Genomic DNA, 26,346 nt, shown 5'->3' with positions numbered 1-26,346 from the left:
ATACCGGTTGTACAATTTCACCTTTAAATTGGCATCAAATATGTACAAAGAAAGCACTTTTGTGTTATCCACATGATTTTTCGAAGCTAGAAAAGCTTCTTCATACTCGCATATTAATCCTCTTTACAATTTATACGAGCTTTCACGTCGCTCTCTAAGAGTTTCGAAGACGGCGTAACCTCGTCGTGCACTATGTGTTTCTCGAAAGAACATGAAAACATACTTTGCAGTCATATTACCTACAGAGCCGCCTGACAGTTATACGAAACTGTTTTAAACTGACGCTTCTACTAATAATTCAAATCTTTATCTCCCAAGCTCATGGTTCATAATAATATGGTCTCTGTACGTTCCTTACTCCGCGATATTCGAAATTCGACCGATCAACTTTGAGCGAAACGCGTATAACTGCGATGGCAAACTTGATTCGCCAACTTTTTCTTCTTCTTCTTTTTTTTTTTTTTTTGCCCCCCTCTTCTCTTTTTCTCGGTGTTATTACATCAGGAATGCGTAGGTGCGGCAGTCTCGTCGCGGCGACCGGAAGCTGATAAAGCCTCACCTCGTCCGAATTCGTTCAGGTTTTATTTTTCCCGACCACTGACTGATACCTGTCGACATTACTACGTATACCTACCATATCCATAAGCGGCACCGAAAACGCCTGTAGCTTGTGTATAGGAGTAAATGAAATAAGATATTGATACGTAAAGAAACAAAGAAAGGAAGCAAGCGGGAAAGAATGAAAGTTAAAAAAAAAAAAATCGTATTATAATAACAACGGTTAAATTGCAGGAAATCCTATTCTGTATATTACAAATATTTCGCAAACCGATGACGCGCCGCTGTGGCGATTATACATGTGTGTATATGCTTGAGGAATCGTTGCGGAACCTGCATCACGGGTTACAGGTTCATTATATGTGTACGCGTGTATAGATATATGTATACATGATACGTATGCGTTTAAAGAAATTCCGATCGTCACCGCAGATAAACTCGGTATATTAACATATCATGAGACCATCTCTTCTGATCCCGCGAAGACCGCAGTTTAGGACCTGGATATATTTCACCGTTCGGATAGGATTTTAATTTAATTTTGATATGGACTGGGAACTGGAAAGCCATCCACGATTTACAGACCGTTGGCCAATGGTGAAATTCAGCAATGGCACGATAACGGCATCCGGAATCGAGGAAATACCAGGCCAAGATAGAACACTTGGTACCCAAACTGTGCCGTATCTCGGACCGGTGTGCAGGTACCTACTATCGCATAAAATTCGGAATCGGGTAGACAAATGACGCAGCGTCTTTGGCCGCAATGCACAACGCGGCTTTCATTGCGGTCATGAAAACTCGTGACGACGGTGAACTCTCAAGTCATTCGCAAATCTGTCCACGTACCGGCTATTTACATGTCGGTGTACTCCTTACACCACCTACGGCACATGCGTTCATTCGTTAGCTCGTCTTTAAGCCCAAAGTGAAAGACCACGCGTGTAGGACTGTCAAGACCCTAAGACGGGCTTAACAGGCTAGCTCATCTATCCTCCGAGGAATACCAATTCGAGGAATGGGTGTAATAAGGTGCAGCGCTACCTCGGTATGTTCAACTTGTGGTATTTTTGTCCTTCTCTCGCTTTCTTTCTTTCTTTCTTGCTTCATGGCTCAGCGATAACTCCTTTCAACGAATCACGGCATAAATGCATCGTGGAATTACGGAAACGAAGCTCAAGTGATAGGAAACGTTGTGCCTCGTTATTATACAGTATTGTGTAATCGTAATATTTCTCAATGAGATCGAATGTTCTATCGTATTATAATTTTTGCAAACTTTGAAAACCACGTCGCAAGCGACTGCGTCGATATTGGACCGATTATATATTGATGGTTGTACGGTGTCTCGAATCATGAGAAGGTGAAATTTATTCGTTTGTACGACTTGCAAGTTTTCAATTTTTACGGCCACCCTGACATTTTCACTGTCATTTGACGTTTGCCAACGCCCATTTACGCCAGTTGCGAAGATGTTGAAGATGCACGCGCAAACGAGCATCGCCTGTAGGCAACTAACCGATTGTAATTTTGTAATATGTATGTTACGTACAGTTTGAAAGATTTGGTGAAATTCTCGCCCACGCTCCATTGTCTTCTTGTTCTTATATTATTCTTCTTCTGAACTCTCGAGCCTTGTGACTCAGTGCCAACTGTCAAGGACCGAGAGACGCGTTACATCGTTGAAATCTAGCCAACGATCAATCTCTCGCCTTTTACCATGTATATAACATAAAAAATACACGCGGTGCGCAAAATTGTATAACTTATATGATACAACCATCACCGGAATGTTTGCGCAATTTTTCTTTTTTTTTTCTTTCTTATACCGAATATGATAATCGGTCGTTTATAAACGAAGATTCCAGCCTCTTTAGCAACACTAGCCGCTGTTTATGGTGCGACAACTTGTGCAAGTTACTTATTATACATGTACCGAAAAAAAAAATCAACTTTTTCCGGTATTTATGAAATTGTACTACATTTCGTTTAAATAAAATTGCCGTTCTTACTTCAACAACTATTCTGCCAAACAGTCAACTCGCGGTTTTTCTCTCTATTTCTAGTGCATTTTTGCAAACAGGTATTATTCTTACCCGGAAACGAGCCGAAGGCTATCGGATTTCTATTCGAATAAACGCTAACGTAGCTCGTCAATGATTTGCAGCTTTTTAAAAATCGGTCAACCGTGCCGTTTGTACTTGAGAATCGAATCGAATCGAAACGGAGACCCGGAGTGCAAGAGGAGTCTTCATCTACTCGACACGCGTTGTCTGACCAGGGTACCGCCTGTCGGTCGTTTCTACTTCCCAGTAGTTTCAGTCTCTCTCGAGCCACCGAAGCGAACGGTTCGGTATCGCGGGCTCCTTATTCCCGGCGCCACGTGCTTGATGACAAAAAAAAGTGACGTTAAGTGGTTAAAAAATTTCATGCAAAACATCCTCATTGATTTTCTATGCGATGGTAAAAATTGGACAACATTTTTTTTTGTTTTTTTTTTTTTTTCAAACAAGAAACAAATGAGTTAAATTGAGAAGATAAATAAAAAAATGTAAATTACGGAAAGAAAAATTGTGCGAGTTGTTAAATCCCTGCGCTGTGAAAAGTAAAGTTTCGGTTGGGTGATAAGGTAATTTATTATCCACGCGTAAACTACCCGCGGCTTTACACTGCAAAACTTTATTCAATCTGTTTAGCTCGTTGGTATTGATTATCGTTTCCTGGTCATAAAACGCTCGCGTTATTACGTAAAATTATAACGCGGCGTGTACATATAATAACTGTTGTACATATATAGGTACGTAATGTATACAAAATTTGTAAAAGCGTGACAGAAGGAAATTGTTTCCGGTATATGTACAGTTTTAACGGAGGTATGATTCACGGCAGCAGACGGAACCCCCCCTTGCAGTATTATTGCATCATGCTGATCAAAAAATGACCTTTGGCTTACGCAATTGTTTGTTGCAATTGAAACATCGTTTATGAGAGGGCAATTATTTTCTGGATCATAAATTCTTATCAGTTATTTATAGTATTTGTCAGTGAAAAGATTTTTCCCTTCATTCAAGCTGTGTGGTTAGAAAAAATTTTGCCAAATTAAAGGGCGAGGAAATTATGCGACAGCTTCTTTGCTTGTTTGTTATTCTTTAACTGAATTCGTACGGTAGGGGTAAAATATTGCTGAATCTTTCGCGAAATTCTTGATGCTCCTCGTTTTTGGCATCGTTTATGTACGTGACGATTTTCTCTACTTTTATCCTTTCATCCCTTGCTTGCTTCCTTATCTTATTCGAGTTTATTTGTGCTGCTGTGCATCGACGGATATTTGTTTATAAATTTATCCTGTAGCTAGATTGCGTTTTCGAAGATCTTTACGTATGTATAATAATAACGAAGGTGTGTGAAACGTGATTGTCTAAATTGACGGTTGACGGGATCGGAAGATTTGTGAAAACTGGAAAATTAACTGACGAATATTTCTCTAATTGTAAGAACGTAAAGAAAAAATTGATCAATGTTAGATACTTATTTAACGGTATTCATAATTCATGCACGCGTTATTATAATATTAATGCTACTGCGTTTTTGATTATACGAAAAACCTACGCGTAACCTCCGAGCTAGGCATAATTTCTCTTCGACCCGAAAGCGTCTGCATATTTTCAAATTAACTTTTACAACGCGACAAGTTTAAAGAGGATGATCGTTAATTAAAAGTTAAATATGACAGCGATCAATCTCACGGATGATTGTCTACGGCGACTGTATATCCTAGGTATAAACACGCGTGTGTTTGTATAATAACTTTTCAGTAAACAAAAATCATCGTGGGTGTCGAGTGAATGCCGAAAGAGTCATTCACAGCTTTATTACACCAGTGAGAATTATGCTAATGGGAAATCTTGTGATATTTAGGATGGGCCGTGTAGGCGTCTGGCTCATCCAAGATCCATCCATCATCGTTCCTCCTCTTTTTCACCATATCAATTCGCTTGGCACACGCCGGCCGTTGCGATTTCACCTGGCTTCGTTTTGTACCCTCACCATGGCTGTTATCCTGTTTTAGTTCTCGAACAACTGTTGTGCGACTTTTCCTCTCCTTCTTCTTTCTTTCATCTTCGTATCTCGGTATCTATTTCTTTTTTTCTCGCCGTCCGAACCAACGGTTTCGCCCATCGATTGTTACGCGCGACTTGTATCGTTACGCTGCGCTACATTATCAATTAACTTCTATTCCTTAATTATTCATTCGCTAGAAAGAGTAAGAGTCAGATGTACGAAGAGAACGTTGAGTTAATTATATACTTGTATAATGCGTGTATCTCGTATGCTCCGCATTCATCGACCTCCGGCTCGCAACACTCAGACTCAGTCGCTGCTTACACAATAAATTAATTATATGGCGCCACCGGTTTGACGGATTCTCTTTATACGTCCACATATCTATAACATACAGGAAATTCTGAACCTTGTGTGGTATTTAGGTTAAAAAAATCGCCGCTGGGGTTGGAAAATTATTCACGGCAAGTTAAAAAATGATAACAAAAGCGTTTTAATTCGTGGGCGAGCTGTTAAAATCGAAGAAATTCAGCCGATTTTTAAACAATCTGAAATGTCTTATGATCGTAACGTGTATTTCAAAAGATTTTACGGTATTGTGTAGCGATAGGAGAAAAACTCTCGATTTAGAGAAGGTAAAAATCGTTCTTCTCCATCTTCTTGCTATTCTCGTCCCTCTTTCTTCCCATTGCTTATGTTTATTATTATCGATATTTTTCAAATGTTATAAATCGCGGCTCGGCCGATGGAGTGTCGAATTTATTTGGCGTCAATCTTTGCCCTGCGGGTGGCATTGCTCAATTAATGAGCTAGGATTAACGGAGATCAGCATGAATCAGGCGCGGGCGGCCCACGAATTTTTCGAATGCTCGAGGGCGTCGCAGCCTTCGAAAGTTTTATACAATATACAAGAGAGGCGCGTAGGTATAACAGATACGCGTTGTAAATATTATCAGCTTCTCTCACCTGCAACAGAAGTTATGAACAACATTTTTTATCCCTCTCATTTCTGATATTACACCTACGCGTAGGTGGCAGGCAGACCTTTTATACCCGCAGGTATTGCACACGATCAGGCATGGCTGCGCGACCTTCTTTGAAGGTTGTTCTAACGCGCGATTATATTAACAAATATACACGATGCATAACGAATTGACATGAATTTTCACGCATGGATATCTTTTTAATTGAATGTACAAATCTCCGGCTACTTACGATAAAATATTATTATTTCACTCTGCGACGTAATTAACACCCACTAATATGCCAATTAGTCGGATCAATAGTTACTGTAAATCACTCAAGGCCGTTTTTTTTTTTTTTTTATCGCGACAACAAATTAATCCCATCATAAACTTGGATAAAATATTATACGTTACGCGTTATAATACGAGTTTTCTCCATGCCCTGCATAAGCCTTATTTGGATGTACCTAATGGTCATTTTTTTTTTCTCCCATCACTGATTAATTGTTTAAAGATAATTAATCATCTTTGATCACATCATTTGGTTCGAAATTTTTTTCAATATTCCCACGATCTTTCAGTTCAAATTGAGAGGAAGTATAATCTTGGGTTGCGGTACGATTTTCTTTACATCGACCCTACATTTCTTACGCAGTACATGAGGTGGAAAGAATTTTTCTTCAAGAATAATATTCTTTCTCATTAAACTTCAACCGAATATCACTGTGTTTAAGTACAGGTAATTTGCATCGCGCCACGATTTGTCTAAAACTGTTGGAAAGTTGTGGCGCCGTCGTTTGCTTTTTATCTATATATATATATATATATGTGTGTATATATATATATATGTACGTATATATTTATAAATAATTATGAACAGAAAATTGGCTAGAAGAGTTATGATCGCGTACCGCGTAGACACAGCTGTGTACGTAAATTTTAATAAGATGCGGTTAATTAACCCGCGTCCTTTTATGCTTTTATTCTATTTCAGAGACGTTTAGTTTTGCATTAATATAATTCTTCCTAGTGAGTGTACGATAATATATTACTAGTTTAAAGTACACTGAGTATTTGATAATAACGGGTGAAATATGAGACGGAAAAAAATGGCAATAAGGATTCCTCTTGATATTGCCGCTGCAGAATGTTTGCATGAACAACGTTATTAAAGACTCGGACAGCGCGCGTTTATGTCATAATAATAATAACAATAACGACGACGATCCTCCTCATCACGTCACTTTTTACACAACGCATTTGTTGGCCTATTTTTAATGAACGTAATCAGCCTTAATTGGTCGGAGTTAAATAAATTGCTCGATCATTGTGCCAATGAAACGTGCTGCAAACCGGCGCGGATAAGAGAAGCGCAGCTTTGAGATGCTGCGTCGAGACTTTGCACTTGGCCGGCTTGGCGCCTATTTCGTTGCATCTTCTTCTTCTTCTTCTTCCGTTTGTCTGTTTCTCCATCTGTCGGTCATTCGTCTGTCTGCCCTGCAGAAGACCCTCTTTATCAATTTCTTTATGCTTACACCAGACGTTGCTCAATTCCCGTCTCGCTTGACTCATCCGATTAAAATTCTTGCAATTTGCTCATCGTTGTCGTTATTAGGTGCTTAGGCAACGGTACAATTAACCAATCCCACTCGAGTGATTAACTGGAAAAATTTCACAGCTTGAACGGAGTTGGAAAGTTTCTCCAAGTGAAAATTCATTTTCGTTGTTTCGTTCGATTCTGATACAGTGCATCATAAATTATCTAGTGTTCCTATCGATGGTTTTCAACGCCATAAAAATTCTTTAGTAACTTGGTTCTTTTTCTAGGTATACTAAATACACATACGTTCGTGTGTGTGTGTATGAATTACTGCAATACCACAGAGGGCACGGTCAAGTTTAAATCGTTTAAACTTTTCGACGGTGCTGCTAATTCTACCGAGAATTTAATTGTACCGTAAGGTTGTACACTCAAATGAACTGGCCGCACTCTTCCGATAGTCGTGCTATTTTAACGACCGCGCGAGGAGTGGGTATTTAATTGAATTGTGCAAAATCGTGATATTTATAAATATATATAAAAAAAAAAAAAAACAAACAGTTATAAATAACTTGGAACCAAATAAATTGATCGTTATTCGTCAAACCAAGAAGTGATTAACATGTGATCTGATCTGGAACCGATTCATTCGTCATCTGTTCGTTTTGCGTAAATATTGTCATGCGGATCGACTACAACGAAGTTGCCCAGAAAGAATATTTGGTAAGAATAAATATTGTAAAACATTTTGATTTTTTCCCCCGCTTATCATATTGCCTTCATAATTAAGGATGTTGAAGCCGTGTGATTGTTTTTTAAATATTTATACCTCGATTCAATTAATTCTCACGATGATTAACAAAAAATGAATAATTGAATTTAACGTTTACACACGGCTTTCGATTACCATTTTGCAACGATGTTCGTTAACTACTAATATCGTTAATTACCACTGTCATTAATAATCGGCAGTTCGGTATCATCGTCAGGTTCGTCGATGTTCTTCTTTTTCTTCTCTTCCATTTTTCAATCAAATAATATCCCAAATTTCCAACGCCGTGCGGCGCGCAGCGTGATCAGTAGTGCGCTTCCTCTCGTATCTTGATGTATAATCCATTCAATTAATGGTAATATTAACTGAAGTCAACAACAGTTATCATCGATTATCCGTTGATGCGTTCAGGCATATAGTTATTACTACAGGGAACAGGACCACCTGTTGGTTCACCTTGCATTACGCTTCGCTGAACTTTCTTCTATCTCTGTGTAACGTTTTATGTGCCTGTAATACTCGGGCATATAATAAATAGATTTAACGAACTAACGCGCGTTACTACTCGAATTTATGTTGTGCGAAACGTTTAGCCACGTGCAGGAAATTGCTTGCACTCTTATGGTGTACACAACTTATTAACCAACCTCCATCGACTTTTTACGTTCTCGTTGTACATCTTTTTTTTTGTTTTTTTTTCCCCCTTCACACGGTTTGTCTGCGTACCGTTTTCTTATCGCCTCGTTTTTTGTTCGACGAATATTCTAATCACCATCCTCGATACTCTGTTATGTAACCATTTGTAGTACACATGTATCTTCGCGTTTTAATTAGCGTTTAATTAGTAGTATATAATAACAGTTAACGAGGATGTTTTAAATTGCGTTACTCGTTAAAGGTTTCATTATTTCTCTGTATGCCGTATAATCTTGTATGTGATATTTCTCCAATTTTTGTTTTATCTCTCTCTTTCTCTCTCCTGATCCTCTCCTGGTTTTTGCGCATCGGCACGGAAAAAAAAAAAAAATGTTCACACCTTCGACGAAATTCGGTTTAACGTTCACTTTTCGTCAACCTCTCAATTCGAGTGCCGACGAACGAGTAATTAGATTCTTGAGATGAACTACGATTGTAAGGTGAACATGTAAATTTTTTAGTCGTATTATACCGACTACACAAATTACTTGCTAAATCTCAGTCGAACGAGGAAGAAGAAAAAAACAACAACGTATTATTACACGAATATAGGAAGAAGGAACGAAACATCGCGAAATAGAACGAGGAGATCATTACATGTATACTGAAATACAAAATTCTCTCACCGAAAAAAGCTCTCGAGTATGAGGGGCAGAACCGAAACAAAGAAACCGGATGCCTAACGAACCGTTTCACGATTTCGTAATCAACGCTCTTCGAAGTTTGACCTGCGGAGCGTTGTGCTCACGATCAGCTTCGGCATGCCTGCAATGCTGCTAACCCAATAAAGAACAACGCCTGCAAACGAGACGTTGGGAGGTGGTCTCTGGGAACCTTGCCCGTGGTGCAGTGCGGCTTTCGGTTCAACGACAGGTTCGGACACGTCGTTGGAATGCTCGATTTGTCCGAACCTGCAAACCTCCGGACTCTCCGATAGATCTGGGTCACCTTCTTGGAAGAACCGAGCTGGGACGCTGCTGCTTTTCACCATTCTTGTTTCTTTTTTATTCTTACCTACGTATCTTGACGCCCAACGCATTCCGTACTTTGAAATTGCTGATGCTAATTTTCGTTGAAAGGAAGAAAGAGAGCGAGGAGGGAGATTGAGATTCGATGTTATCGCCGCATTGTTAAACTAGTACTCACTGTGTCAGCCGACGATGAGTGCCTGCGCGTCTTTCTCATTTGTCATAGTTTCTCCGATAACGGAATTTAGGAAACTACCGGAATATTTCAATTCTTGACACAGCGAAGCGCGTTTTGCGCCAGACGATGAAAGTCGCACTGATTTTTTTCTCAATTTTTCTCAATTTTTTTCAGTCTGCAGACTTTAGAAACACCGGAACGAGAAATTTCGTACGCGTTGTACGAATCGGGTGAACTTTCGTAGAACCCTAATCCATTATATTCGATTTAAAAATCGTTCTCGCTTTTTCTGTTATTTTTTCCCCCTCCAACGCCGAATTTCCGCATCGTGCGATCGGTGCCTTAGAAGTAACCTGATTGCGCACTTCTTGACTGCTCCAGGTTGAAATTGGTCTTCTTTACTTCTTCCCCATAAGTCAGTTACACACCGCATGATGACGCGATTATATTGTTGAAGTCTTCGAAACACACGTTTCGTGAATAATGACAACACAGGTAAGAAGCTACCGTGATGTTATTCTGCCACGGTATTATATCCTCGCATATAATGAGGTCTGAATAGGGTAGTTATTAAATACTACGGTGCCTCTTATAATACCTCTGTTGTACCTTTTGAAATACATATATCGCGTGTAATGTATATATATATATGATGTGTGTGCGTGCGTGTACGCGATGTGTAATCCACATAATCGGTTTCTTGAAAATTTTCCGCTATCACGAAACTCTCCGTATAGCACGTTTAAACCCATCCACATGGTGTTTGTACGGCGGTGATGGCGGGAGCCAGCCGGGTGTAGTGGCCGTATAATTGATACGTTCAAAGCTGAAAGAGGCACCACGAGCAAGGCCTCCGGTTGCGGTTGATTCGGACAGAGACGCCTTCCTCTTGGAACAGTGACTGTACGATACGGGAACGCGTTTCTGCCGCGCTTTATAACTTATAAGCGGTGAAAGGGAGGCGGCAATCTCCAGGCCCTTGAGTCAAATGCTAAAACACTCGCACTTATCGCACCATCAAGATTCTGCAAATGTATAGACTACCTGCAATCGGTATACCGATACGTACGACTCGTACGCGTTTGCGGTTGATTTTAATTGTATATTGTAATTGTATTAATGAAAACTAATTTGCATTGGTACCCATGGAATAATGCGCCCTGTTCTAAACGTGACCCTCTTTGGCCTTATCGTGTGGTTTTTTTTTTTTATTTAATTTTTTTCTCCTTCCGTTCTTCTTTCGACCGATCGTACGGCGGTCGCGTTTCTTCCTGTGCCGCACAGCGATGCTCAGGGTGCGCCTGATTCGACACCCGCGTTTCATCGAGAGGTATTTTTTACCTGGATTCGCGATGTGGGAGAAACGTGAATTGACGAAACGTCCGTGTCACGCAGCACTGTGTCATAATCGTTTGGAAAATTTCAAATTAGAAGAAAAGTCAACCTCGCTCACATGAGGCCGGAAGCGGTTCGTTCTTTCGGGAATTCAATTCATACGCACTGAAGACGGCTTGACAGAAATATTATTTATTTATATGGCATAAAGTTACAGCCTATGGGATTTTCGTAACAAAGTATTCGATCAATTAATGCATGGTCGATGAACCTGCTCTTACTTGTTAACAAAATGCTGTGATATTTTATTGCGTTTTTGCTCTCCTGTTACAGGCGCTAATTACAACAACGCAAGGTGATAATGCCAGCAGCTGTTTTCTGTGTAACGCACGTTAAGGTATAACCGTTCCACTAAGTGAGCACGCTGCAGATATACTCAGTCAGCTGAATGAAAAGCTGTATGTATGATCTATAATCTTGAAACTGTTGGTTGATACGGAAACAACTTTCAAACGCGATGATTAATACTTTTATCTTGTAAATCTAATGGCTTGTATATTTTATACGGAGGCACTTTTCTGACGTACTTGTATATAAGTATATATATGTAACAAGCGAAGTGTGGTAATATTATTTACGTCAGGCAAATCAGCCGTGGCGGTGAAATTGAATGTCTAATGTAATCGATGAGTGTTTGATGGTTAATTTAGCGATACAGGTGACTGACTTACTACAGATTTTTGTCATTGTTACGATTTTTAGTGACTGTGAAGCTCATTTTCTCAAAACGATTATTTTCCTCTTTACAATATCGTAGAGCGGCAAAAAGATACCGTGAATTCATATTGGATCACTGCCTGTAGTTAAGAACAATAATCGATTCTTTCCAATCCAACGGCACTGCGATTCATTTTGTGAACAGTAATTCTTTTATCTAGATGCTTATTTCGCCTTCAATTCGTACAGACGTGCAGTAATAACTAGCCGCATACTTAAGTCGGAAAAAAATGAGGTCTTAATGTCGTGCAGTGAGAGAGGGAGAGAGAGAGGTGGAGGCTCGTCGGACAAGTCAGTCAAGATTGCTTCGTTATTTTTTCTTCTTATTTTTTATTTTTTTTTTCTCCACCTCGAGGGCAAAATCTGATGAAAACGAAATGTGGTAGGTAGCTGGCGTTCGAACAGCCCGGATAAGGAACGAGTACTAGATTAATACCTGTGCACGTACATACATTCGTACGCGGTGTAAGTATGCACCCGTGTAAACGATATGTATTACTTGAAGTTAGGCGGAGAGAAAGAGGGAGAGAGAAAGAGAGTGGCCAATACCAGCTCCAGCCAACCAGTGCACCTATTGAGAGGCCACGAAACGCTCCAACGATTCCAACGCAGGTTGCCTTGCCGCGTCCTTGTCGATTTGTTACGTCATCGGACGTTGCCTTTTATAAATTCTCTCAGTCTACCAACGTGACTCCGATCAATCGACTCGCAAGATTATTTGCCTACTTGTCTATCGGTTATAGAGTCTAGCGGACACACGCTATCTCTTATATATACCGTTCGGTTAAACTTGCTCGACTGGATCACAGTGGTGACAAATGCTTTTCTCGTCATTTGTAACGAATGGTCGGTAGAATATTTCACACGACTTGAAACGGTTATATTGCAGCGATTTGTGACTTTTTGCTGACACGCGGGGATGTTTTGAGACGATTTCATAGAATGTTACAACATGTTTTGGATGAGGAATTCTGACTTCTCGATTATCGCGGTATGTTTTAATGTACGGTGCAGGTTCTTGGTTCTTTAACCTGGCATTAGCGCACGGGGTTATAATCGGCGTAAAAAAATCAACGATCAAGATTTTGCGATTAAAGGAAGGGATGGAAAGATAGGCACTCGACTACCTCTGTAGAAATACATCGATGTTGATGATGCTGCTGCCGCCGCTGCTGCTGCTGGGATCTTGCGCAAGGATCAGATCGTGCAGCGGTCCGCACAAATTATGGTTATGCGATCCTCGTCCATCCGTTCCTCCGGAACGAACGCGGAATTATGAATTTTTATTATAATATATCCCCCGATCGGAGGGCGAGGGGGGGGGGGGGTGAGATTATTTTCAATAGGACCTAACATTTTTTAACATTTTTTAACATTTTTTAACATTTCTTTCTCTTACACGATATTTATATTATACCTGTAACTGCACGGGGAAAAATAGATTTTTCACATTATCGGAGAGGTTCTACATGTATCTTCTTGTTGTTTATTCTATGTAGAGTGTGATTTGAAAAACAAAAAATACAAGCTTATACCCAATCTACGTTTGTCGGAAAATATCGCATTAAGTACAATTGCGCAGTGAGTCTGCACGATCTTTTACGCTTTGAACACGTACTGGGTGTGGACGCCTTCTCTTCTCTACGTGTAACAAGCCCTTATAGAGCAGAGTGCACACCTATGTACTGACAGACGAGGTGGAGGAGGAGGACGTTGGACGGGTAATGTGGGTTAGGATACTCCCGTCTATCCATTGGCTGCGTAATATTGCATATAGTGAGCGGTCTCGACCACGACGACGAGTGTACAGCTATATAACAGGAACGAAGAGGAGGAGGAGGAGGAGGAGCAGGAGGAGGAGGAGGAGACCATGAGAACTCCTCGCTGAGAGAAAACACCCTCGCTTATGGGATCTCGAGTCTCGACCTTTTGCTCATGATGCCGATGAAATATCGTCGAACTGCAACAAGTTCCCCGGCTCCTCAGACCCGAGGAAATATTTACACGTACACGGTGATCGCATCGAGTTTTCGAATACCGTTCAAAGATGCAACGACATTTTAACGAACTTTTGCCGTGGAATAACAAAATTTACATCGAATTCGATGAAAATTTTTATTGAAATATAACGAACCCCTTTCACCTTTGATTCAAGTCGTCAACTTATCTAAATCACGCTCAACATGCGTCGTCGATCAATGAATATTTATTACGTCGTACCGGACACTTCGATATTTTTACGCATTCTTACTGTAAGACATGTTTTTTCTTTCTTTTTTTTTTTAACATTCAATTTTTTGCACAGTCAATCTATACAATTTGTTTCTATACGCCACAATGGAATTAGCTGCCAGTCTACAAGAACAAAGCAAACTGGATTTGAGTTTGATTTAGATTCACGTTTTTTTTAAGCTTGATTCGTATACAGCGTTCGAAAAAGCCAACTATTAATATTCGTCTCGATGAATTATCTCGCCGATCAATCGAAGACAGCAATTTTGATTTGACGCGTGGAATGTAAACCGGTTTTTATTCCATCGGAAATTTTATTCAAATTTGAGGTACGCCTGATTACAGTTTGCATAAAAACTCAAGTTTGCCAAATTTATTTTCCATCGTCAACTGTCGCACGGTAATTGATCGATCGATTCATTTATTATTCAATGAATCGTGAAAACGAACACCGATCACTGTTATTAATTACCACAGCCATTACATGTATGCTTTTTTTTCCAACTTTTGATTTCTTTGATGCGTATAATGGTCAGTGTGAGATATAGATCACAGTGAATGGGAATTCACAATCTGGGTGTACGCTCGCATCAGAGGGGACGGACGTAATATCCTTCTTAGGCCGCTTTTCTAGGTATTCCGAGCCCTGCAAGAGCCTCTGCCTCCCCACAAAGCCAAAGTATCGTCTTACCTACCGGGCTCTGACTTATTGCGTTTAAACCGGGACGACTGCACGAGTAGGAAATATACACGAGTTCGTCATGCCAATGCTGAATATCCCACAGTTATTATATTTACCCCGGGGATGAAGTCGAAGCCAAGATTTCCGGTACTAAAAATTTACCATTATTCTCCTCGCAATTATACTATATTTATCGTAATAATTGCGAACGTCGATTCGCTTACCGACAATGAATGCAATTATATTATAGTAAAACCGAGATTTAGCGAAACGTATAATCACACGGAAACAGAGAAAGAGAAATAGAAAGAGAATAATCAAACCCCGATGACTTCGGGCTTCAATGGATCAAATTCACTTCTCAAATTTAATGAAAAAACAGCTATTACATTTGTTGAAAAACTTCCTGTATACGGTGCACGTATACTCTATAAACGACGAGTCGCACGGTGAGGTTTAATGTATTACGGTATTGATCGATCCGACGTCACTGTCATCGTGCCATCGCACAATTTTATATGTACATGTGTCGGTGAGATTTCCGCTGACGACGCGCTCGTTCGAATCTAAACAGCCTGATAGATTTATAGAATATCTTTTTTACCTTGACGGAAGGAAGCCCCCGGTCTGCACGAGGTTGACTTCCGTTCATCTGGCTTCTGCTTTGATCGGAGTTCGGAGACCTCGACGCATAGCCGCTTGGATATACGTGTATGTTGTACTATACCGGACCTGAACGTGGAAATAAGTCACGTTGGCGTCTACAGATAGGCAACCGGGCTTTACAATTTCGTTCTTTAAAATGGAAAATTGTAACTCCGGTTGACTATCCGCAGGCGCCGAACCTGCTTGTTTTCACGTTTGTACGCGGTATACATAGGCGTATTTCTTCACACTCAATGATAGGCTCGAGTCGATTACTCGATATGAATTTTTTTTTTATTGCAGTTCTCGAAAACATTTCTGCTGTATAGATTTTGTAATGTTAACGCGTTTATGAATAGAAATATTTGCAAAATGTTTGACGGATTAATATGTGACATGACAAGAATAATAGTAGCAATGAAATTATTTTTTATTCGAAGGAACGCATCGAGAGTATATTCCTGGGCTTGCGGACCTGCGTGCTGGACCTATTAATATACAAGATCATTAGAGATCGTGTCGTTGTCTGCAGGATACTGCAGGGTAGTAAAGTCGCGACTGGTTCATTAGGGCCGAGTCTCTATACCCGGCTCGGGATCGTTTTATAAATTTATACCGGCAGCTAACGCTGCACTTCCGGCGTAGAAACAATGTCCGCCTGCTGCACGTGTCCCGGAATACTTAACGCGCGATAAGAGCGAATGCGCGCCTGAAACAACGCCGCTGACTGCTTACTGTCAGAGAGGGTTGAACTCCATCCTTATTTTTCTCAAGTTACATCCGAACATTTGTTGTTTGAACTTTCCGCAAGTACGTGAAAATAAAAAAAATAAAGTTAAAAAAAAAAATTGGGCAAATTTTCGAGTGGATTTATGGCAAGAGACGAGGAAGAGGAAACACGCTGACTGTACCACAAATACGAGATCAAGACGAACCGGCCACGTTTCAGATATCTTCTCGTATCGTAGGGACAAAACGCTAGGCGTTATTTTCTCGGAATAATACAGCTATACTGCAAACTCGATGCTAGAGTATTTTCACTCCGGGGAAAGCCGCTTGAGGATCTCGTGCGAGTGGTAAGAAAGTCTCATCATAATCTTACCACGCAAGTAGTTGCTCTTAAACCTGGCTGTAATGAGCGCCAACCTCACCTCCCTTCGTTTTGAGACCAGGATATTCCCACACACTGCAGGCGCGTTCGACGAATACACGTATGGATGTTAGAAATAAAATTTCGCAAATACCGCCAAGAGGTAGTCGCATAGTAACGGAAGACCGATATCGCGAACCGATTTATTTAGTTGCAGCTTGGATGTGTGTGCTTATAACTAGCGACATGCGAGAACAAACTACGCGTGTGCATTCAGAGTCGAGGAGAGAAAATCGCCGAGCAGACCAAATTGAACGGTAAACTACCGTAACGCGGTACCAAGAAAGTATATATCCAAGTTTGTCTGTCGGCTGGAATTGCCACGCATCGTTCGCTCACTACACGAGATCGGTTTTATCAAAGCTACGCGTATCTAGGACTACTTTTACTCCGTAGAGTTTGTTCGATCTGCAGCAGCGCCTACGCCAGCTGCTTGGATATTATATGCACCGACACTAATCCTGACACCTTTTGTTGCGAATTAACAGAACTCGATCTGCACGTGTTTTCTGCATACACTTTATTTCGCATTCCTCATGATTCTAGACTCGAGAGAGTTTGTTCTGTGTTAGTACGCGATCATATTTTACTCGCAATCAGATTTGTTTGACAAGATGGCGCTTTCTTAACTTCAGTTTTAACACACAATATTGCAGTATTGGACTTACTGCTTAAACGGAAATATTTCAAACTTACTTCCAGACGATTTGTACGTTCTTACGCTGCGGAGACGGTCATTGCAGCTCTGTGTCCACTTCGTATCTCATACATTATGCCAGTGCAGTTACAAAACGCGATTCGCGATGTCGCGGCGAGCCCGGCCAATTAACTCTCGTTCGTCTCGACGAGAGAAGAGGCGGCACACGCTGTTGTGGGTGAAATCTGACCATATAAACAGTCTTTGTGGGATCCAGGTTCACCGCACGTTCGTCGATTCACGACGTCCGCGTGAGAAAAAGTCACGCGCGTCGCGGAGATCAAAGCCAAACTCAGACTCCGCACACCTTTTCTCCACATGCAACGCCATGTTCTTCAGCTGGGTGGACCAGGTCGAACCCGTAACGAATCGCACCCTTGATCGTTATATCGTGAGACAGTAATCCCTCCGCTTTCAAACTATGTAGCGTGGATTTTGGGCAAGACTTGATCGTGATTTGATCGTAATTACAGATGTCACGGATTAACTCTAATGGTGTTTTATAGAGAGATAATATTTGTCCATCTTGGTTGCTGAAGTTAGGTTCAGATGTATCTTGGATGTATCAACCAAGTAACCAACCCTTGGCACTGCAAGTCAAGAGTTTCAACTCACTTATTACCCCAAATATCAACATAAACCCAAACTGGTGCTGAAAAGAAACCGACCTGTGCACATGTTGGACGATCCGCACTCGGACTGCAGCAGCAGCAACTCATTTTCTGCAGTTCATGACTCTTCGACACCAAGTGCATAGCCGGTAGCTCTACGCCACAGGTTAATGGGTATAATATGAGAGAGAGAGAAAAAAAAGAAAAAAACGTGGAGGAGAAAATGACAGCGGCGATAATCGCAGCAACACGTGAAGCATATTCGTATGGATCTCGACACCGCGGTTGCTGCTGTTGCTGTTGCTGCAGGCTCTCGAGCCTTAAAGGATCAGACCATGCACGCTGCTGCACGTGTTCGCCAGATGCGAGGGCAATATGGCTGCGGTTTGTACGAATGTGAACACAACCAGCTATGACGAGACTGTATGATGACCCAGGCCTGTCTTCTCGCCCCGAGGACGAGAACTACGACTATGACTAGGGACGATGTCCACAATTGCGAGGTACTTTCCCACGGCTACAATGACTCTGCTGGAGGAATTCTTCGAGATTACGGAAACACTGCTCGTCGCATATATGTATACACGTGTACAGTACGCGCACACGCACTTATACCCCTAAAAACTTGACGATTTATGTGGTAACACGCAAATTAAGCTACATTATTACATGCGGTCTTGTGTGTATGTTGCGTGATACAAGCGTTCTTCGAGTTCAGGGTGTACCAAGTTTACCGAGTTAATGACCATGCACGATACGGTAAGCTGTTGTGCCAGATGTCGAACAAACGATCACGATAAATACTCAGCTGACTTAATCTTGTACCCATTACTGATTGTCAAGGCAGCGAATAGAACAGTGAATATCTATGTACTCACGGTGTGTCGCTTGATGGTATATTAAACTCTGTTGCCACGTTTAAATAACAGACCTGACATCTTTAACCCGATGATTTTATTCGTCTTCTTTAGTAGTTTATCATTAGTCAGCTCGTTATAACAAAGAATTCCCCAAAGGCTAAAAAAAATCCTACCAAATCCACCATTGAATTACTTGCAATAATTGCATATTGAAGGAAACGGATTTTTTCCCGGTGTTATAAAATGATTGGTAACATTCCACCTGACGGCGCAAATTATCACCCAGACTCTGATTGTATGTTAGATATCTCCGCGTGTGGTTGCCGATGGTTACAGCTACCGTTGCGATTAAACGTCGTATGGCGGTGGTTTGCAACGGGGTCATAACTTCCGTATCTGTTCGCCGTGAGTACACACAACTGTATAATTGTACAAAGAGACAACCGAGCGATAGAGACGAAGATAAGGAAAGAAGAAAAGAGTATCTCTATTGGTATTCATGCGGTATATGTATTGTAGTACGTATTCGCTTTTGTCTCGCGTTGGATAATATCTTCCTTACGCGTAGACATCACACCGAACAAGATCTATGCCTCGCATGAATTTCTTTCAGACATATTTTATCTGACGCACGTTTCTTTTCTCCTTCGTGGATGGAAAAACAGCTTGATGGTATACAACGAAAACAAAAACATTAAAAAAGTTGAAAAGTTTTGACATACTGAAAGGTGATGTACGCTTGACTTGAAATTGAACCGTCAAAAAATTTTGAGCGTCTCGTGTTCTGGTTTTTATAGGCGCGTGTGGTTGACAGAATTGGGGCGTCACCGTATCTGTGTTACAAAAATATATAATTTTTTTTTTTTGTTTTTCCCTCGTTTTAACTTGGGTATCATTCAAAACGCGCTTATTCGTACAAAAATATTCATACTTACAATGGTGTTTTTTTGTTCTCGTTACACGTAATCGAGCATTTCCATGTCACGAACGTAAAGTATATTCTGCGTCTATATTTCGCTCTATGCCCTGATACACTCTAGGAAATAGGCACCTTCGTCAATTAATGATGTCTCGTCTGTACATTTACGAACGCACACCGACATAGAGGAAGAATTTCTCGACGCTGCAGTTTCATTGCGGTGGTAAACAGTCTTATGGTATTATTTCAAAGACGACCTGCGAGCCTAGACCCTGTAATTATCACACACTCTTGAACCTATCTACGATCAGCAGCATACCGGAGAAATCAGTGTCCTACACATATTACCATGTTATTGAGTATCGTTTACTGACGGCAATAAAGTAATCACCCTATACGCTAAAATTTATTTAAACCGAGAATCACCATGTCGACATGTACATTCAACCACTTGTAAAACCCCTCGGAATACGGCATGCGTAAACCCGATAATCGTCGCGCGTTTACGGAATACATTAGGTATTAAAGGAAAGATGTGAAACTATGTTCGATGATTATAAATAATCCAGATCATTTACCGCAAATACATTTCCTACGCACATCTCAATGCCTGTGCGGCATGAAACGCCAACAGCTAATGGGGCTTTGCACATATTATCCTCGTGTTGTGCATTTATTTATTTTCGTCTTTTTCGTCGTAAAATTAGTACAACCAAGCTCGTTCGTATTCCTTCCGTATAATGGTTACAGTACAACCTACCAAATAGACGTCCACGTCAAAGAGCATGGGTGTATTATGCATTTTTTTTGGGAAGGCTGTTATTCGGTTGCTTCTCCGAAGAAAATGGGGCCGACTTACTAATTGACTTCTGGATTGTTCCTTGGTGGGTTGTTTTATCTTTCGTGGACTTTGCTTCATTTTACTCCTCTACACTCGTACAGTCTATGCATGTGTACGGTGGTTTATGTTATCAAGTTGGCTTTACTGTGCACACGCATGAACGCGACCGAGGGACTGTTGGATTTTATTTAGAATGTCAACGGTCGCACCCACCGAATCCTCTTCAGAGTTTCGAGTGTCGGGTGCTGACAGATTCCAAACTCAACCATGGCGCCTGCAGTTCACCCATCTCGTAACTATAAGACCATCCTCAGATTTTTAGGGAAAAAAAACCGGAAGAAGCTTACGTGTTGTTGAAAATTCATTCAACTTTGTAACTGTAACGTGTAAAAACGAAACTTTCCCGCGTTTAGCAAGAGGAAGGATTACAAAATCTGAGGATTTGCGTTCCGTTTAAGCACTTGCAAAAACGTTCCTTCGCAACTATCCGACGGGTTCCTGTTGGTTTTTACGTACCTCGGAGAACGGATACCGATGAAAAAGCTTGACGGTTCACGCAGCTGTTTCCCTGCAGTTAAATTGGATCCATTAACACGGATCATTGAATATTGACACGAAAACAAATTTCACACACAATGTACGATGGATTTACGTGCTCGGTGGTAATTATTATACGCAAACTGCGTTCTTTTTCTATTTATTTATTTATTTATATTTGATAAAACTACGTCAATGTAGCGGTAAAATTTATTTCGTGGCTAATGTTCGGGATTAAACTTTCGAAACGTAGATTCCAATTGGCAAAAAATATTACGTCGTTGGATTACTGTACCGAAAAGTTGGAACTTATTAACTGGAAATAATCTGTTCTATGGGTAACCGGTAACGTTTAGGGCATTTTTATTATTTAAAGATTCAGTTAAAACATCCGCTCGTCGAGTACCGAATGAACTTTGAACCGATGTCTTGCACACCACGACAATCCTCGGGAATTTCAATACACCCAGCTGTATATTCCGCCTCCTCTAAAACGCTTAATACATATTCCGTTGTACTTTAGATCGCCAGGTATGTACACATATATGTATGCTAGTGTAATAAATTCTACACGGGGTCTGCGGGGGAAAAAGACAGTCTTGATACATTTGTCTCCTTAACGTCATAGCTAAAAATACCAAATTTTCTCATCATAAATGATTCAACTCGTCGATCGTAGTGTAATAAAATAAAGAAATAAACTTACAAGTTTTAAGGAACCATTTTATTTCACACTGCTTTTACCGATTTAACAGACGTGCAAATATGTATGGGCGGAATTCAATATAAGCGGATATAATAAAAACACCAATTTGGACGGTGATTCGCGATCATTACCTGCGCTGGCTAACCGATACAACTATAATCAACGATAGATGGAAAGTATTGGCCGGCCGGATAAGCGGATTTATGAGATAACATTGCGTCAGTTTTGTAAACATTTTTTTTTCTCATGTAACACTCCGTGGCCGAATTAGGATCGAGTGACATTAACGGTTCGATTTTATGTTCCAGGTCGGAGACAGAGGATGGGAAGTTCATCATGTTACCGTGACCAGAGTCCCCGGTTACGGATTCGGTATCGCCGTCTCCGGGGGTCGGGACAATCCTCATTTCACGAACGGAGATCCCGCGATCGCAATTTCTGATGTACTAAAGGCCGGACCCGCCGAAGGAAAGCTTCAGTAAGTCTATTCATCGTGATGGTACCTACTTCATGAATTTTCTTATCGGTGTAACGGCTCGACTGTCCGTGAACGAGCTGAAATTACGAAAATGGTATTCTCCCCGTAAAGTACACCGTTAAATACGCCTCTCTCAACCACTGATTCCAAGTTATTGCTCTTCTATAAACCTCGCCCAAGGCCTCAACCTGCAGGGAGATCTTTCGCGGAGCAAACTCTAAAACCACCCCGAGAATATGACCAGTTATCAGCTGAATTTAATGGGATTTCACTTCTTGCCGTGATCTCCATTCCGCCTCTTCACCTTAACCTTCGCGTTCCTCGGTCTCGCGGACGACGACGAGACTTACGATGCACCGAGACTCTAACTTACGTTAGCCGTAGATACGTTCTCTGGACTTCTACGAGCGATAAATCACTCCTTCGTTCCTTCGTTCCTTCGTACATACTTGCGTCTTCTCCCCCAACGCGATGAAAGAGTTTTATCAGGGAAAAATCGTTTTTAAGAAGATACCTTCTCATCCAAAGCTTGTCGTAGATCTGAAACTACTCTTATAATATCCGTAATCATCGGTTGATCATGTTACGTTACAACTTTTCCTCAGAGTGAACGACCGCATCATATCCGCCAATGGCGTTTCCCTGGAGGGTGCCGACTACGGAGCCGCTGTTCGCGTTCTTCGAGACTCTGGATCAACGGTCCTCTTGGTAGTGAAACGCCGAGCTTCTGCGAACGTTCCTGGATCTCCGGGCACATCTGTACCACAGAGTCATAGATTAACTTTGACGAGGAACAACAAGAAAGACGGTAGGTGATGCCGCCCTCGAGTGAAGAGATCATAATCCTCCTCTCTTGGAGCTCAACTTCCATTTTCACTTGTCCCACAGACTTTGGAATCATCCTAGGATGTCGTCTTTACGTAAGAGAAGTAACGCGCGAAGGTACCGGAGTCCGACCCGGTGATGTTTTGACCAGAATCAGCGGGGTGGCTGCGGACAATATGAGTCTGAAGGAGGCTCGGAAGTTGATGGATCAATGCAAGGACCGACTGTCGATCGTCGTTACGAGAGAAACCCCGGTTCCCTCGCACTCCCATCAGCCCAGCAAAGGCGAATCGGGCGAGTATCTCTCCGCTGCTAGCTACAGTAGTCAAAATCTCTACGTACCGCCACCCACAAGGCAGCCTATGGAAGACAAAAGTAATCTCGCACCCAGGGGAAGATCGAGGGGACCTCTTTTAGACGTATCACTCAGCCAGCTTGATCTACCCGCTACTCCGACGGTAGATCCTCCCAGACCACCGCCACCCCGGCCAGAAGGTGAGGCATTTAAGACTGCTGTGGAGAGTATATTGAATGTAATTCGTGGGTGCCAGTTCTATTTATATGATTTGTCTTGGTTTAACTTTACCTTTTCGACTTGCAGATTATTACAGTTCAAGGAGGCAACTCTACGACGAGGATCCTCTCATTCAACGAACAAAACAACCCATGTAAGTTGACGGAATGTATTATTGAATTAAAACCGCACTGCGAAGAAGTGCAGACGCATCCTTTTGAAAATATTTTCAACTGAATTGCATTTCGGTATCACTTATGCAAATGCAAACCCCCGAAAGTGTAGTTCAAGCTGGCATGCAATTCTTGATTTCTTCACATGCTGGTTATGTATGAACCTCGAGTGTTTGATTGAGAAAATGTATTTGCAGTTAGTAATTGTAGTTGCAATATATAGCTACAAAAAATTTCGTAACTTTCAATGCACAGGCCGGATCCTAGGTTCATAACGTTCCAAAAGGAAGGATCGGTCGGCGTTCGTTTGACAGGTGGAAATGAGACCGGGGTTTTCGTAACTGCGGTTCAACCGGGCAGCCCGGCGTCTTTGCAGGGTCTACAGCCTGGTGACAAAATACTCAAGGTACAGCTATAAAATATGCATAGTATTATTCAAAAACATGTAAGAATATTTTTATGAAGAATGATTGGAATATTTTACAACCATAATCTATAAAATCCATTAATTTATTTTCATCTTAATCTTTAAGGTAAATGATATGGACATGAAGGGAGTGACCAGAGAAGAAGCAGTACTCTTTTTACTAAGCCTTCAAGAACAAATCGATCTCATAGTGCAACACAGGCGTCAGGAGTATGACCAAATTGTGGCATCTGGAAGAGGCGACTCTTTTCACATTAAGTAAGAATGGGTGTTGATATTTGTGCGTTGTGATAATCTGTTAAAGTTATCTGAGTATACATTTAATTTACTGGTTTTTCATAGGACTCACTTCCATTATGAACAGCCTGAGAAAGGAGAGATGAGTTTTCGCTCTGGCGACGTATTTCATGTCGTTGACACGTTACATAACGGTGTCGTAGGCTCGTGGCAAGTTTTCCGAATCGGACGAAACAACCAAGAAGTTCAAAAAGGAATAATACCGAACAAGGCACGTGCCGAGGAATTGGCTACAGCTCAATTTAACGCTACTAAGAAAGAACTCAGCGCCAGCGAAAGCAGAGGCAGCTTCTTCAGAAGACGACGTGGTAGTCATAGGAGATCTAAATCACTTGGCAGGGTGTGTGGTCAATCTTTTTACTTTTTTTTCACCTGCAAAATCTGAATTGAAATTTTACTATGTGTTGCTTGCTCATAGGATCATTGGGACGACGTTGTATTCTCAGACAGCGTAAGCAAGTTTCCGGCTTATGAACGAGTCGTGTTGCGACACCCAGGATTTATTAGACCTGTGGTTCTCTTTGGACCGGTAGCTGATCTCGCTAGGGAAAAGCTACTCAAAGATTTCCCTGATAAATTCACGTCTCCTCGTAAGTTTCCTGTGTTATGAGTGGCGGTATATTTTTTATTGAAAATTTAAGTATAGTAGCGATAACTTCATGTATAATTACTTTCCAAACGTCGATTTCAATCATAGAAATGGAAAGTCAGATGGACGAAAGCAGCGGAAAGAGTACCAAATCGTCAGGAATCATTCGATTAAGTGCCATAAGAGAAGTAATGGACAGAGGAAAACACGCGCTGTTGGATATAACACCAAATGCTGTCGACCGTTTGAATTATGCTCAATTTTATCCTATCGTAATTTTTCTCAAAGCGGAAAACAAACAGACTATCAAAGAAATGCGTGCTGGGATACCAAAGTGAGTTTTCAACTAACAATAAACTTGTTTAGTAACCACCTGCAATTTTTGTACTGGGCTTATTTAATGTCTCTCTTCATTCAGGTCGGCACACAAGAGCAGCAAAAAGCTACTTGAACAGTGTCAAAAATTGGATAAAATCTGGGGTCATGTATTCAGTGCAGTTGTTACTCTGACCACACCAGAAGCATGGTACAGAAAACTCAGAGAATTGATAGACAGACAGCAACAAGGTCCTTTATGGATGAGCCAAACCAAGGTGAGGTTTTTCGCTCTAATATGGCTAATCTATTGTATTGTTCTGATATAATTTTTGTGTAATATGGCATTTGAAATGCAGGGTATTGAATTATTTCAACAAGAAATGTGAATAATTCATTTTTTTTTATCGACCAGTTGTTTTTCTCAAGGTTGCATCTAAGACTGCACTACATGATAATGCAAAATAAAAAGAAAAAACAGAAATTACCCTGATTCAATATATGCATGAACATGTAATCTGGGACCTTTATTAATTGTATACGTATACTCTTTGTCTGGGAAAACAGAACTCTGAGAAAACAGAAAATCGTATGGGAGAGGCGAAAAATATTGCTATCTAATTACAGTTTCTGATAACTGGCGAGACAGTACACCTTTTCTTCAATATTCATTGCTTTCAAATTTAAACACAATTCTAACGGAAGTCAAATTTTGTAATTTATACCTTCGCATCTATTATCAATTTGAAATGCAAAATTTGTTTGCTTTTGAAATTATTGTTTCCTGCTTTTGGGCTGTTACAGCAGCGTTACTTTGCCCTGACGATTATCTGTTATCCACAAATATTCGTAAAAATGCCATAAGGATTATTTTGTGTAATAATAATTGATTTTAGAAAATTTATGGTGTTGGTTGTAGCCAATAGAGATGGTGTCGGACCTGTATCTTCCACCTTACCATCCCTATCGTCCGCCAACTCCTCCACCATTTCGTGAC

General features: G+C 40.9%; 1 protein-coding gene across 11 annotated transcripts in view; it reads left to right on the top strand.

The window, feature by feature from the left end:
• The window catches only part of LOC124307756 (tight junction protein ZO-1), a 74,808-nt gene that overhangs the window by 42,372 nt on the left and 6,090 nt on the right, over positions 1 to 26,346 (top strand). For 9 of the 11 annotated variants that reach the window (XM_046769795.1, XM_046769796.1, XM_046769800.1 and 6 more), the window contains 10 exons: positions 22,040 to 22,209; positions 22,815 to 23,017; positions 23,098 to 23,529; positions 23,636 to 23,702; positions 23,977 to 24,127; positions 24,255 to 24,406; positions 24,491 to 24,785; positions 24,864 to 25,035; positions 25,143 to 25,368; positions 25,453 to 25,627. In XM_046769795.1, the coding sequence (XP_046625751.1) occupies positions 22,040 to 22,209; positions 22,815 to 23,017; positions 23,098 to 23,529; positions 23,636 to 23,702; positions 23,977 to 24,127; positions 24,255 to 24,406; positions 24,491 to 24,785; positions 24,864 to 25,035; positions 25,143 to 25,368; positions 25,453 to 25,627 (2,043 nt within the window). Of the gene's footprint in view, positions 1 to 2,881; positions 3,188 to 7,412; positions 7,849 to 21,108; positions 21,151 to 22,039; positions 22,210 to 22,814; positions 23,018 to 23,097; positions 23,530 to 23,635; positions 23,703 to 23,976; positions 24,128 to 24,254; positions 24,407 to 24,490; positions 24,786 to 24,863; positions 25,036 to 25,142; positions 25,369 to 25,452; positions 25,628 to 26,346 lie in introns of those variants that run through there. The other 2 variants (XM_046769802.1, XM_046769803.1) reach the window with 2 other exon arrangements.

The sequence above is a fragment of the Neodiprion virginianus genome, chromosome 6 (assembly GCF_021901495.1).
Source record: "Neodiprion virginianus isolate iyNeoVirg1 chromosome 6, iyNeoVirg1.1, whole genome shotgun sequence".
Lineage (NCBI taxonomy): Eukaryota > Metazoa > Arthropoda > Insecta > Hymenoptera > Diprionidae > Neodiprion > Neodiprion virginianus.
This window is presented reverse-complemented; position numbering and strand designations above follow the sequence as displayed.